This window comes from Syngnathoides biaculeatus, chromosome 12, assembly GCF_019802595.1.
Source record: "Syngnathoides biaculeatus isolate LvHL_M chromosome 12, ASM1980259v1, whole genome shotgun sequence".
Classification (NCBI taxonomy): Eukaryota; Metazoa; Chordata; class Actinopteri; order Syngnathiformes; family Syngnathidae; genus Syngnathoides; species Syngnathoides biaculeatus.
Genome location: NC_084651.1, coordinates 19555325 through 19570244, shown reverse-complemented (window position 1 = coordinate 19570244; position 14920 = coordinate 19555325). Strand labels below are relative to the sequence as shown.

The 14920-nt window shown below is 41.9% G+C and overlaps 1 protein-coding gene across 3 annotated transcripts in view; it reads right to left on the bottom strand.

The window, feature by feature from the left end:
• Window positions 1-321: 321 nt before the first annotated feature.
• Window positions 322-14920, bottom strand: part of lyst (lysosomal trafficking regulator) — a 63107-nt gene continuing 48508 nt past the window's right edge. For 2 of the 3 annotated variants that reach the window (XM_061837087.1, XM_061837085.1), the window contains exons 32-53: window positions 11991-12167; window positions 11842-11918; window positions 11572-11760; window positions 10450-10595; window positions 10268-10364; window positions 10066-10127; window positions 9890-9945; window positions 8709-8861; window positions 8198-8442; window positions 7443-7509; window positions 7207-7363; window positions 6696-6836; window positions 6395-6612; window positions 6089-6319; window positions 5572-5761; window positions 5358-5494; window positions 5173-5271; window positions 4548-4687; window positions 3737-3834; window positions 3184-3340; window positions 1791-1862; window positions 322-1701 (exon numbers count right to left, since the gene is read on the bottom strand). In XM_061837087.1, the coding sequence (XP_061693071.1) occupies window positions 1563-1701; window positions 1791-1862; window positions 3184-3340; window positions 3737-3834; window positions 4548-4687; window positions 5173-5271; window positions 5358-5494; window positions 5572-5761; window positions 6089-6319; window positions 6395-6612; window positions 6696-6836; window positions 7207-7363; window positions 7443-7509; window positions 8198-8442; window positions 8709-8861; window positions 9890-9945; window positions 10066-10127; window positions 10268-10364; window positions 10450-10595; window positions 11572-11760; window positions 11842-11918; window positions 11991-12167 (3048 nt within the window). In that variant the 3' untranslated portion in view covers window positions 322-1562. The remainder of the gene's footprint in view (window positions 1702-1790; window positions 1863-3183; window positions 3341-3736; window positions 3835-4547; window positions 4688-5172; window positions 5272-5357; window positions 5495-5571; window positions 5762-6088; window positions 6320-6394; window positions 6613-6695; window positions 6837-7206; window positions 7364-7442; window positions 7510-8197; window positions 8443-8708; window positions 8862-9889; window positions 9946-10065; window positions 10128-10267; window positions 10365-10449; window positions 10596-11571; window positions 11761-11841; window positions 11919-11990; window positions 12168-14920) is intronic. The other variant, XM_061837086.1, reaches the window with a different exon arrangement.

The following is a 14920-nucleotide window of genomic DNA, read 5'->3' as shown; positions in this document are numbered from 1 at the left end:
TCAATACACCCCAAATACTAGTACAAGTATTCTCACCAATGTCAAATGACAGCCGTGTTGCACCAAAACTCCTGCCAAGGACTTACCCGATGTTATATATTTTTGCCTGCAGTATTGGCAGCCTTTACCGGTATCCTGTACCTTCCAATAAGGCCAGTGTTGACCCGAAGGCAATACCTGGTCTCGTGACTCGCCCATCTCCAGCTCAGATTTAACAGCTCTCTGAGGGAAACCATAACTACGATAAAACCCGCAGCATTTTGATTGAGTTTGACACCCCAAAAAAGTGACACAAAGGACAAAGGTAGTGTTATAGTTCATCAAATTTTTATACACTTCTGTTTATATATTTATAATATGCTCATTTACTATGGTCACACACACACGTATACAAACAAAACATGACCTTTCAAACAGTCCAAACTGCACAGTCAGGCCAGTGAGATCGATTTCATCCAACACCATTCAACAAATCAATTATGCATAGTTCAAGTTTATGGAGAGAAAAAAAAAAAGTATCACGTCATCCTTCATTCTGTCACCCGCTTAGAAATCACAAGGCAAAAACAAAAGATTCTTGTAAAATGTGTCATTGTGGAAATGAATGGATACACAAGGAGAAAGTAAACAAAGGGTGCTCCTGTGCAGTGGTGACGCTGCACGTAATGGGCGGAAACACATTAGGAATAGCATCACAAGGACAAAAAGTCTCAAACAAATATTCCCTTTCTTGTAAACAAGAGTGAAACGTAAGACATCGCCGCAGCAGGCTCGAAAGGCAAAACCCACAATCATATAAATGAGGACCTATTGCATGTAGTCTGATATTGCTCTCTGCAGATGACGCCTGGAAACAAATCAAAGACTGCTTGTTTGAGATGAAGTAAAACAGTGCTCCATTGCCATGGACGAAGTAAAAGTGCCGCAAAATAGTGAGGGGACGTAAAAGAATAGTTGCATGAAAGGAGGGAAGCCGGATGGTCGCCCGTTTGAGAGCAGATGTGAGGCCCGGGAGAGATAAATTACACTTCACCCGCTCTCTGAAGTTTAAAAAAAAAAAAAAAAAAGAAGGCTCAGATTCAGGGGACTCGGATGTCAATGCTGTTGGTTAAGTGTGTCGTAAGAGGCTCTAACATAGTGTGTTGGCCTGCAGACGATTTCCGATTCGAGACAACATTCCACACCGGCTAAAAGGCGAGTTCAACGAGCGCGTCACCTCAGTGCAGTCAGGCGTCATGCAGTAGTAACACGTCAGAGGAGGACGTTTGGCTAGCAGCTTAAACTGGGGAAAAATTAAACATCAGGCAAGGAAAACAGAAGAAAAATAAAGTGTCTATTGCAGCCACAACCAAACATTCCTCTATGTACTATGTATATATTTATATATGTATAATATAGCTGGGCACGGCTTGAGGTAAAAGTCAAGCGGGCTATTGAGGCTGTCATTTATTTCTCTCCATGGGAGGAGGGGGGAGGAAGAGCAGCTTCTCTTGCAAAGGTGGAAGTCAGGATACACCTGCAAGGTTGTAAACTGTCTCTCACACCCTCACGTATACACGCACTCAGCCTGCGGCGTAGCTGCTCAAGAAGGAGTAGAACATGGGCAGCTTCATGCGCTGCTGGTCCCACCGACACCAGGCCATGACGGTGCCCTCGCTGTTGGCCGTGTACAGGTGGTGGCCGTCACACGAGTACGTCAGGCTGAGGCAGACAAACACGTGACGCTTGTTTAAAAAAAAAAAAAAAAAAAAAAAAAAATCCTGTCAAGCCCAAGGCTGCGTAACAACTACCTGATGATGGCTTTGCACGACTTGGGAAAGGTGATCTCTCTCACTGGTTTCAAGTCCCACGTGCTCCAAAGTCTGGAAAAGACATGAGGGATGAGAAAACAAACACACTCACCAACAAATTACACTCCGGAAGGCTGTTTGTATCTTGAATTATTCAAAGGGTTTTGGAAGGGTTACAATTACAATAAGATCTACGCTAATTTCTTAGTCTTTTTTTAGCAATAAAGTGGAGGAAATTTTACAGTTTGGGTGAACATTTTATCATTTAACTATACAATGTTTAAGTCTTTTGTTTTATGCATTTTTTTTAACTAAGAGTGACAAATAGCTTGAAGCAGGAATACATTAACTTTTATTTGGAAAATCGTGCAAGTGAGTGTAAAAGTTTAAAGCATGTGGAAGGGGGAACAGTATCTAAAAATGGTCTCTATCCCAAATTCTCACTCACAGCGGGTAGGTCTGGAAAGAATCCCCCCCCAATAAATGGTCTACTGCTGGCATTCCTTAATACCTGTTGGCACTTTCTCTCACTCTCTCCCCTCCCATTCTCCTGTCTATTCATGTCCACGTTTTCTTTCTTTTTTTTTTTTTTTAGCTGGTAATCATCCACTGACAAGGTACAGCACTCTCAATACACGCCCAAACTCAGGAGAGGTCAAACAATGGTCCGCAGCCCACATCCAGCTCATTAACTGTTTCATTCCAGCCGGACAAAGATCGGTATAGACTTGACAAAATCATGACTCCATTTATTGGACCTGGTCTGATGTACCAAATGGTTCCAGCAGGCTGTGCTGTAATGCCCACTGGTTCCAGGGGTCCAGTGATTGAATTCACTTTGGTTTGATTTTAAGTTTGATTTTCCTTTGTAAAAAGTGCATTTTTGTTGTTACTTTTTCAATTTTCACAAATAATACAGTTTTAACTACCATGTTAAGTGCGCAATGCATTGCAGGTCATCCCAACAGGCGCGGTCATAAATCTGTCATGGAGGTTAAGGAGTGTCTCACTGAAGGATTTCAAATACTTATCTTAAAATATTTTAAAAGAAAAGTCAGACCTTTCAACTTCATTGTAGTCTGGACTGTGAGCCGGCTTAAAATGCTTCACAGGTGATGTCACGTAAGTAAGTGCTTCTCGCCGCCTTCTGTAATCTTATGACTTTTTCTTGCTCCTCAAATCAAAATCACGGTGGTGGGTGTGAGTTCGTATGCCGCCAATATCAAACTCCCACTTACTTTCACGTTTTCCAAACTTTTGTCTTACGGTTAAGGTGCGCAACTACAAGTTGGAACTCATTGGAAGCAAAATTAATAAGTAAGTGTTTGTATGTGAGTACTGTATGTTCAAGAAGAAAGACAAGAGAAAAGAAAGACTAAAAAGAAAACCTGACCTGACAACGCCATTTTCCAGCCCGCCAGCAATGACGTTGACCGATATGCCCTCCGGCTGATTGGAGAAAGCTACGGAGCAAATGATCTCTCTGCAGTGCACGTGACCGATGAGGTCGCCATTAACTGTCCATAAGCGCAGGTCGCTACCTCCGCCCACTGAACACACGAGGAGAAAAACCACACAACAAAGAACAAACCTCAAAATGTTATAATATACTATATACACTGTAAATGCAATGGGAAATGTAGGAAAATGACTTATCAGAATGTTTTATTCCCTTAAATTTTACAATGACTGGACTCAATATACCTTTGTACAATTGCTTGTCTGCTACAAATTTGAAACATGGGATCTACTTGGGGGTGGAAAAAAAAAATAACACCATCTTGTGGAGTCGCGACAGTGTTTCAGGTTACAGCTTTGATGATCAGATCGCCCGGAAGTGTTTTTCATAAAACAAGTTACTGTGCGTACTACTAGTACGTCTGACCGGCCATTTACTGTACAATCACTCAAGAATTAAAAGTCCCACCAAAAACTGTCCGCCTCACCTGAGTCACAAACTGTTGCGATGTCCCCTGTGGGTTCACTGGCAGAAACTGCCGTCACTGGGCTTTTGTGGCCCGTGAGGCTTTGAACATAACAGAGCCTGGAACAGAACAAACCAAAATGGGATCTTAAATGCCAAGCACATACAATGCCGTAGAAAAGCATTGGCCCCCTGATCAAATTCTTATATTTTAGCCTAGTTTCCCCACATCGGACTGAGATGAAAGTTAAGAGTTTTTTTGGAAGGTGTGTTTCGTTACACCTGGCGTAAATGTAACAGCATTTCAGAAAAAGAACATTAGACCACCAGTCAAACATGGGTGGTGGTAGTGTGACAGTCCTGGTCTGCTTTGCTCCTTCAGGACCTGGACAACCTTCTGTGACAGATGGAACCATGACCTCTGCTCTTTAATAGAAAATCCCAAAGGCGTATTTTCAGCCATCAATTTGTGACCTAAAGATGAAATTGCAGCAAGATAACGATCCAAAATACACCAACAAATAAGAAAACAAAATGAAGGATTTGGAGTGGCCTAGTCAATTTGCAGTCTTGAATCTGATTGAAATAGAGTGGCATGACCTTAAAAAAATCTAGTTTAAGAGCAGTAAAAGCTCGACAACTCTCCAATTTTGTTGAAACAACTTAAAAAGCATTTTAAGTTCACTTGGGTTATTTGTGTCTGATATTTACAGTTGCTTGATCGTGTAAAACAATGTGGGGGAACTATGCAAATATTTCAGAAGAGCAAAACCTTTTCATGGCACCGTACAAGTGAAGAGACAACCGAAGGCCTTGATTGGCACCACACTGACCTGTTGAGGTCCCACAGGATGCAGGTCCCATCGGTACTGATGCTGATGAGGATGCTGTAAGGCTTGCACACAAACAGCCCGGTGACTTCCCCAGTGTGTCCATATAGGTGGACCTGAGACTCTACCTCCATCTCTGACTGCTAAGCACAAGAGACACTGGAGACATTGAAATTGCCCTCATTGGCAATATTTTAGCTCAGCTATGTCACATCATTTGCTGTGTCTGGAGCGGCAGTGGACAAATACAGTGTACAGACTCAAGCCCCATGTTACATTTTTAATGAAAGAAATACTACATGACTCTCAGAAATCTAAATCCTCTGTGGGCCAAGCGAAAGAATGGAGTGGCCTACATGGGTCCTCTGAGCCATACCTTGCCCATTGATGCACTGAAGGGTCTTAGACAAATGAGAGAGAGGGCGAGAAAAGTATTCCTGTTTGAACCAGTTAATTCCACTTCTGGTTTCACTGGAAGTTTGTTTTAAGGCCAACTGTGATGTGACTAATGAGACTAAGAGTATGAGTGCTGCACAGATCTGGAAAGAGGAAGATGAGAGGGAGCGGGGCCTGCGATGTTGAATGAGGAGGCGGAGGGCCAGAGGGTTACGTTGCCATGGATACCCACCGTGCTGCTAATGAAGCGGTTGCTGTAGGCGGTGATGACTCCACACTTGCTTCCCGTAAATAGCTGGCAGCCATCGGGCACCCAGGCACAGCTGCTCACCTGGAAGAGACGCGCAGGCTGTGAGATAGAAGAAACGTGGCAGATGAATGGAGCCTGTTCAAGGTGCACCGTTAGCTTATGGTCACCTGATGCAGTGGGGAGCATTGAATGAAGTTGATAGGCGGTTCACTCTGTTTGCTCTTCAGCCTCACTATGTTATCCGAGTAGCCCCAACTCATGATGGCTGACCACTGGATGTCGGTGCTGTGCATGCTGCGAACACCTGCGCAGTACACAAGCTGTTGAATTGACCGGATGACGGAACAAACCATTCTGCACGTCGGGAGTGCGTCTGCCTACCCTGCTCCTTGCTGTAAATCATCAGGAGGCAGAACTTGCGTGACAGTCCGCAGATAGCGCGTGTAGGCAGAGCCAGGAGCGATCCAAACCTCTCACCATGAGGCTGGCTGAAGCAGACGACCGGATCAGGAGCACTGGGAGACCCCACGTATTCCCCCCACTTCAGACCTTTGATCCATGGCAGTGGGCTCTGTGGGAGTCAAAAAGAGAGTATAGTTAAAATATCCAGATATTTTTTTCCCCACGTGCTACCACTTACCCTGTGGGCCATACTTAACTCATGCTTGGTTTATCCTATTACAGTTGTGCTTTAGAACCTTCAATGAAAACTTCCAAGCACTTTTAGGAATGTGTCAGGAAAAGTGATTATTTGGGGAAAACTCATGCAAGCACCGTGAGTTTACGCAAATTCCACACAGAAATGACTCAGCCAAGATTTAAACCTACAAACTTGACTGTGAGATATGCGGCTGCCTTGATAAAATTTCATTGGATCAACGTATGGCAGTCTGCTTACTGGACAGATGATCTCCTTGGTCTGCTCTCTGGTTTCCCTAAAGGCGAGCTGAACCAGGAGACCCATGGCGGCTGGCAGCTCGCCCTCCATCATGAGTTTGGGACCCGCCCTGCTGATGTGGGAAGCGTTGAAAAGCTGCCTGGGAGTCTGTCCGTACGTCTTAATCATGGTTTCTAGTGCTCTTCGCTGAACTGGGTCTTCTACCGCTGAAACATCCATTCCAAAATAGGTCTAAGGAAGGTAACAGAAAACTGATGTAAGTATCATTCCCATTATTTTCAGTCCCACGTGGCAAGGCATTCTTACAGCTGGGTGGAAGACATTGATAGCCTGGACCGCAGCTTTGCCTTTCTGCTTGAGCCCAAACACCAGGTCGATCCACTGACATAGCGTCTGAGAAACCTGGTCCGATTCCAGCGCCTGGCGGTGAATCAGGATGAAGAGACGCGGGTCGTTCCGGGCCCATGGAGGCAAATTCACATGGTTTACCCTCTCGCTGTTCTGACGAACCCCAAAATCAAAACCTGTTGAGGAAAATGACAAACTTTGAGAAAAGTGTTGAGGAGAGAAGATTGGCAGCTTTTAAAATGAGCGTAAAGATAATGACCCTCTCTGTTGACCAAGAATTCTGGGAGGTAGAAGAACTCTGGGATGAGCTCCTTCACATCCGTCATGGACTCATAGGATGAGAGACGCCATGTGGTATTCATGGAGTGAAATGTCCGGTCCGGGATATCAAAGCTCTGATCTGATTAGGACCAAAGACAATCTAATTACAAACTCAATTCAGTGATTGGAACGGCGCCCTTTTACGACCTTAGACGACGTCGCTTCCCGAATACATTTGCAGCCAAATAAAAAGATGTTAGCGAAGCTCAGGAGTGTGATTGGAAGAATGAAAATGGTAATTACAAAAAAAGGAAAAGATGAGATGGACAAATATAAAAGAAAATAACCTTTCATGGCTATGCGCTACGCACATTTGGATCCAAGCTCTAAAAGCATCCCCAATGAGATTCCAACAATTAGCTGCTTTTATAAAACCATGAACGCTAGTTTAAATTACCTGCTGTAAAAGGCTGAAATCCTTGGTGACAAAGCTAAAAGCAGTGACTCACCCTGGTATGCAAGAAACATCTTGGTGAAAGGCGGCATTCGCACCAAGAAGTGCAGCACAGTGCCACTGTTGGAGTAGTGAGAGCCGTAATGGTAAGGCTGGACGGGAGGCATGGGGTCGTCCTCCCGGATCCCTTTCCTGTACTCCTCTTCCAAATACTTCACAAGGAAAACACCGTTTGTTTTTAACCAAAACTTTTTACACAAACAAACATGATAAACGCAAGAGAGGTCTTACTCTGAAATTGTCTACATAGCGATCTTCTTTCTCTTTTGACTGGACAGCGATTGGCTTGCTCAAATTCCTGAATGGGAACAAATCACAAATATTTTCTTGCAATGTCTAATGTTTTTGCAAGCTCTTTACTAAATATGTGAAGTCAATCAAAAGAATGTGGTTAAAATATTTTTAAACTAAAATAGATCTTTCTACACTTAGAGTACACATTCTACTGTGGCACCCCCCCCCAAAAAAAAGTAATGAATGTGGTGAAATCATTTTTTTATAATATTAAATGGCTGTGTGTTGATTAACTCACACAAGCCTAACAAATTGAAAGTCTGTGGGCTGACATAAAAAGTCACAGTGGTTCGAGCATTGGTTTGGTAAACCGTTTCTCTTCGTTCGTTTCTCACAGGGGCCCTCACTCTCCAAGTGGTGTTGCATCAGGAAGGGCATCCGGCGTAAAAACTGTGCCAAAGAAATATGAGCGTTCATCTGAGATGACACGCTGTGGCAACCCCTAATGGGACAAGCCGGAAAAAAAATTAAATGGGTTAACAATAACCAGTAATAGTTAAATTGTATTTGTTTTTGAATGCTGAGAGTTGAATTGTAAGGTTACATTTTTGGAAAAAGTTTTAAAATGAATTGGACATTTTACAGGGGGTGGAGAGTATATTTTTGTTTAAATAGGGACTTGTACTGCATACTGTTAATTAGAAATGAACTGCAATGACACCTGCTATGCTGATCTCAAAGACGGTACTGACCTGTAGATGTTGGGGTCCTGCAGATCCAGCGTCTCACTGGTGTAGTCGCGCAAGATGAAAGGGAACACCGGGTACTGCATGAGGTCGTTGAAGGATCGGCCAGCATGCTTGTTGAGATGTGTGAGATACTCAAAGTTGGAGATCTGCCCCGAGCCCCACAGCTGTGTGAGTGCAGTGATGTTGCCGTGCTCCAGCAGATTGGGCAAATCAGACGTGAGGATGTTGTGGTATACGTCGTCACGGAACTTTGGAACAGAAAACCCCAAAGAGATAAATGATGTCATAAGTTATATCTATAGATATACATTTTGTATACTGCTTGTTCTCATTTGGGGAAAACAACAACCCAGCATGCATGTTTTAGGGATGTGAGAGGAAGCCATAATACCTTGAGAAAACCCATGGCTGTGAATCCTTAATCTTAAAACTGTGAGGTAGCCATACTAACTAGTAGTCTACCATGCTGCCCCCAAATACAACATGTGGTTCCTTTATCGCTACCCCATTTTACCTTGCTGTTGTCAAAGGCTAAGAGCAGTGTTCGACCGTTGGTGAGGAATATCTCGACAGCGTTGTCTCTCAGCTGCCACCATCGCTTGTGCACCTCTTTGATCTCCTCATACGTCCAAGAGAAAGAGGGTGCCTCAGTCTCACCGTCAAGGCTCTGTTCAAAAGTGTTGGGTGAGTTACTTCAAAATAGCTTTTGAAAGTAGCTATCTAACAATATTACGGTCTCAGATCTGTAATGTCTCTGCACCACATCTGCCTTACTTTTGTTTCCAACCACCAGAGAAAACAAGTGTTCTATGAAAAGTGCTAAATTTAAGGCTAGATAAAAAAAAAAAAGACAGGAATGCCAAAACAACAGACTGGAAATGTTTAAAAACATATGGTTTATAAATTAGAAAATGACCGAATAATTTTTACACATTCTGAGTGAAATCATGATGAACCAAGTAGTGTAGTTTTCATGACTGACATGCAGTCACAAAATATAAAAAAAAAAGCCAGAAAGCCATGTTGCAGAGGGAGGCAGAACAATAAATCAGGTGAAGCTAATGAGATTATTTCAATAGTTCAATTAAAAAAGTAAAACTCACATTATACACTACCATTAAACATGGGACGACAATACATTTTTAATGTTAACTCATGGAATTTCTAAATCAAAAATCCTTTCAATGTTGTAGTTTCTTAAGACGATGAATTGGGCATTTTCACAAGCCATAGTTAGCAATAATAAAAAAAATTGTTTCACTGTGTAGTGAAACTATAAATTATACAACTCACTTTTTAATTGAACTATCCAGATAAAATGTTTTCCCACAAGATTTTAATTTACTGAGATGCACCAGTATTTGCAGTTTGAGAATTTTTTAAATGCTAGTGGTACATGTTGTAATGTCCTCAATAAGTACAAATGTCCAAAGAAACGACAGTCAGTTCACCACTTAGTTAAAATGCAATGAAATGTCATTGTAATCTGACACCGTCATGGGGAAAATATCACCAAAAACTTTATGAGTAATGTCTTACATTACTACATTAGCGAGAGAGAAGAAAAAAAAAAAAACTATGTATGGTGATTCCACTAGTTTTCAACTGAACAGATTGAGAAGCAAAGCCCATGTTCCCACACTCCACCGCCATCTGGTATAGGGTGCTTAAACGAAAGAAGCCCACAGGTCTTACCTGGCTGTCGTGAGCATCTGCAGCATTGTCCTCGACAAAGTACATTCCAGACTTGCCTGCGAGACAGCACAAGGCCAGTGAGATTGATGTAACAAACGATGACTAACTCCCTCATGTGTGAACAGACAGTACACGCGCTATTGAGAACACACTGCTCTCTACACACTTTGTCTTACCTAGAAGCAGCTCCCCTGCTGTCTCTCTGGAGGGGGCCACACTCATGCAGCGTCTAGTAAACCTGGGTGTAATAAAAAGATATTTATCATCAACATAGCCTCTGAATAAAGCAGCGAGAAGGCAAAATGGCTTGTTCACACATTTGTCACCCTCATATTGTTCTACTTTTATTGGAAAGATCATTGAAGGAAAGTATTGCACCTAATGGGTTCGCTAGTGGCTTTGTCTTTCACAGTAGAGGAGAAAGATGAGTGTGTCTTATCCTCAAACAGGAATGAGAGTGGCGGTTTCACTGTGTCTAAACAAGGCAAGCAGGACAGAATGAGATCCCTGACAAACTTAAAGAGAGCTTTACAACACTTTAAGGCATTTGAGTTTTTCACCTTCAGGCTTACGTCTGTCTTTGAGCAAATATTTGTTTGGGATAGTGAGGTAGCATCTTTGCAGTCGCCGGCGCTCACGGTTTGGCCCTTCAGTTGGGTCCAACTGCCAGGATGTAGGGTAGGATGTCTGGTCATACCATACCGCCCTGGAACAGACCAAAAATATATCACTGACGTCAATATACATGTATCAGAGAGGTTCTAAGACTGGTGTCACAAAAGATATATTTCAGATCCAAACAATAAACTTCAAGTTTTGCGCTTTGAAGTTATACTCCTGGAGTCTAATGCACTTTTCCATTATTCTCTGACAATCTTTCATAGACTCAGAGAAGAATTCTTTCAGGAGCCTCAGCGGCTCAGTCCCCTTCATTACCTGCTTGAGCTTGGGAATGAGGAAAAAAAAAAATTAGATGGAGCCAAGTCAGGTGAGTAGGGAGATTCCTCCAGCACTGCGATGTTCTTCTCAGGCAGGAACTGTGGGATGCTCAGGACACTGTGGTGAAGCCACAAATGGCCCTTCCACCACTCTCGCTTCTTTTCTCACATACTGAATGTGGCAAACAATCTATGTAAAAATGCTAGTTGATTATCTGGCCCTTGTTGAATGGGGAAAGTTGTAGTATGGGTTTGAAACATAATTTGGGGAGCTAGTCCTGGAACATTTTTGACACACCTCATACTGACCTCTAAAGACATTTGTGAATGCACCTAACCAGTGTGATAGAATCTTTTTCCAGGATGTAAGTTATTCACAGGTATATAGCCATCATTTAAAATGCACTCGGCAAGATATATTGTTTACTTTATAGTTTGTTAGGATTATTTAGGATTAAGAAAAAAAAGACTGAACTATCCATCCATTTTCTATATCAAGTATCTTATCCACTCCACAACACTGTCTGTGATTCATTACAATTAACTTCCACAATTGTTGGTAGAAGTGTGGCCCTTGGCCCAGGGAAAATCTAGGTGAGGATCTGGAGTGAAATTGAAAGCAGAAAGTTGCTTTTTTTTTTTTTAATCTTGACTCAATTTACTGGGTGTTATAGAAACTTTCTTTTCCAGTCACCTATTATAAATGACCAGCACAATTTTGCTGTCAGAGATTTCTGTGCCCACCGGTCATGTGTGAGTTGCTGCACTAGCTCCTGCCAATGCCGGCTGGCACTCAAGTCGGTCTTGTAAAGGCCTCTGATATGCTGGATGACTTTCTTTCTCTCCATGCCTTGCCGCAGAGACACATTCTGTGTGATGTCAGCCGCAATCTTCGAAATGTCTTTGGACTTTCCCTCTAGCCTCTGGATGAGACTGACAAGAAAAGAAAGTTAACCAATACTTAGGTTACTAGAAGATAGGAGAAGAGCCTCTTTTTATTTAATTTGCACTCACTTCTTTTGAGTGTTGGTCATTTTCTTTTCCCACGCTACCTTGCTTGTGTTCTCCTCTCCTTCATACTTGAATTTTTCCTGTATGGAGGAAATGAGTAAACAAGTCACCTTACATGCACTTATTAAGAGAAGGCAATCTGAAATGCTTGCCTCTTTAATGGCTTTGAGAAGATCCTGCTTGTGTGGCGCGTTGGGGGGGATGCAGCGGTGACCACAAAGCTTAAGCGAGGTCATGAATATGCCAACAGCATTCTGGTCATCTTTGGTGAGGCTGTCCTTGTGATCGTGCAGCATTTCATAGAGGTACAGTGACAACTTGGGTCCATGCTATGAGGAACAGATGGATTTGCATATGTCACATATTGCGTAGCAAGAGACAAGCTGCTTGGAGTTGACTGACATATTGCCAAGTCAGCAATATACAGTGAAGAAAATAAGTATTTGAACACCCTGCTATACTGCAAAGTTCTCCCACTCAGAAATCATGGAGGGGTTGAAAATTTTCATTTTAGGTGCATGTCCACTGTGAGAGAGATAATCTCAAAAGAAAAATCCACAAAGCACAATGTCTGATTTTTTTAACAATTTATTTGTGTGATAAATCTGCAAATAAGTATTTGAACACCTGAGAAAACCAATATTATTTGGTACAGTATCCTTTGTTTGCAATTACAGAGGTCAAACGTTTCCTGTAGTTGTTCACGAGGTTTACACACACTGCAGGAGGGATTTTGGCCCACTCTTCCACATAGATCTTCTAGATCAGACAGGTTTCTGGGCTGTCGCTGAGAAACACGGAGTTTCAGCTCCTTCCAAAGATTTTCCATTAGGTTTAGGTCTGGAGACTGCCTAGGCCACGCCAGAACCTTGATATGCTTCTTACGGAGCCACTCCTTGGTTTTCTTGGTTAGGGTTAGATAGGTGTTCAAATACTTATTTGCAGCTGTATCACACAAATAAATAAATAAAAAAAAAAATTAAAAAAAAAAAAAAAAATCACTGATTTCTGGATTTTTCTTTTTAGATTATCTCTCTCACAGTGGCATGCACCTACGATGAAAATTTCAGACCTCTCTATGAATTCCAACTTGCAATATAGCAGGGTGTTCAAATACTTATTTTCTTCACTCTAATTGGGGTGATAAAGAGTAAATATCTACGAGAAGTGTAAGGTACAGTAAAACGTCCAACTACAGTCAACCACGATCAATTATGTTACGGTGGTTGATTTCCAAGAATTATATTTGAGTTCCAGACTTAAGCTGTAGCCATGATAAAACTTTAAAGCTTAAGGAACTGGAGAGTCGATATTTTAAGTCATATTTTTAGTAAAACTAGAGGAGAGTAAAACTACACTGTCTTATCAGACTCTTTATAACTCTCCAAAACAAAATACACAAAGTGTGATCACAGAGCAACAGTGGCACCCAGTGGAGTTTTATCAAAATGTAACAATTTGGTAACATGTTCCATGATGTTATAGATGATGATGGTTTGAACGCCAAGATGTTTGACTTGAGAGTCATTTGTACCAGAAATATGGGGGTAAACTCCAAATTGAAAAAGAAAAAAACACACTCAACCTAGGAAGGTCCAATGGAAACCTCAATTACATTTGGATGTTACACACATCATTTAACACAGATTTGTCAGCTTATAACTGTACAGTTGAAGCCAGTAGCTTTCATTTCATTTTTTTTTTGTCTCACGGTCAGAAGTCAAATAAGACTGAACCTCTCCTGTTTCTGGTCAGTTTGGCTCACCAAAATTATTTCATTTGATTAAATGCCAGAATAATGACAGTGAATTTCTTGGACAATTTTGTGTTATTTTCTTTGAGGTCAAAAGTTTACATACACAAAATGTACTATGTCCTTAAAGAACATGGAGAGGCCCAGATGATGAGGTCATGACTTTGGAAGTTCCCAATTCATGATTCCTAATTGATGGCACACCTGTGAATGTATTTAAGGCCACACTGCAAACATTCGGCTTTTTGTTGGAAATCATGGGAAAAAATCATAAGAAATTGGCCATGAAATCAGAGAAAGAATCACGGAGCTCCACAAGTCTGGCTCATCCCTGGGTTTCCAGATGCTTGAAGGTTCCACCTTCATTTGTTGAAACAATTATATGCAAGTATCAACATCGTAGGAATATCCAACTATCAAACCCCTGAGGAAGGAGACGCGGTCTGCGTCCGCGATGAACGTGCTCTTGTCCAGAACAAAAGCTAAAGTCCTTGTGAAGATGACAGATGAAGCTTGGTAAGAAAGAGTCATTATCCACAGTGAAATGAGTCCTGCACCCACATGGGCTGAACGGTCCCTCACCAAGAATGAAGCCACGACACTTAAAGAAACACAAAAAAGCATCAAGACAAATAACTTCAAGACATATCCTGTGGTCTGATGAAACCCAATTGGAGCGGTTTGGCCATAATGGCCAATGTTACATCTGTAAGAAAACGACCCGAGAACACTACACCAATTGTGAAGCATGGAGGTGGCAGTATCTTGTTTTGGGGATGTTTTGATGCAGCAGGAACTGGAGTTCTTCATAAAATAGATGACATTATGAAGAAAGAACATTACATCAAGATAAGCCAACATCTCAAGACATCAGTCAGGAAGCTAAAACTTGGGCGGAAATAGGTCTCCCAAGTGGACAATAACTCAGAGCATACTGCCAACATGGTTAAAAAGTGGCTTGAGGATAACAAAGTCAATGTTTTGGAGTGGCAATCACAAAGCCCTGATCTGAATCCCATTAAGATTTGTGGGCAGATCTGAAAAGGCATACGAGCGAGGCAACCGACAAACCTGACTCAGTTCCATCAGTTCTGTCAGGAGGAATGGGTCAGGATTCCAACAGAGTACTGTTAGATGCTTGTTAAATGTTGCACAAAACATTTGACCCAAGTCATGCAGTTCAAAGGAAATGGTACTCAATACTAAGGAAATGTATGTTAACTTTGATCTATAAGAAAATTTAAAAAATCCCTAAAGAATTCTCTCTCATTATTCTGTCGTTTAACAAAATCAAATAACTTTGGTGATCCTGAATGACCTGAAACAAGA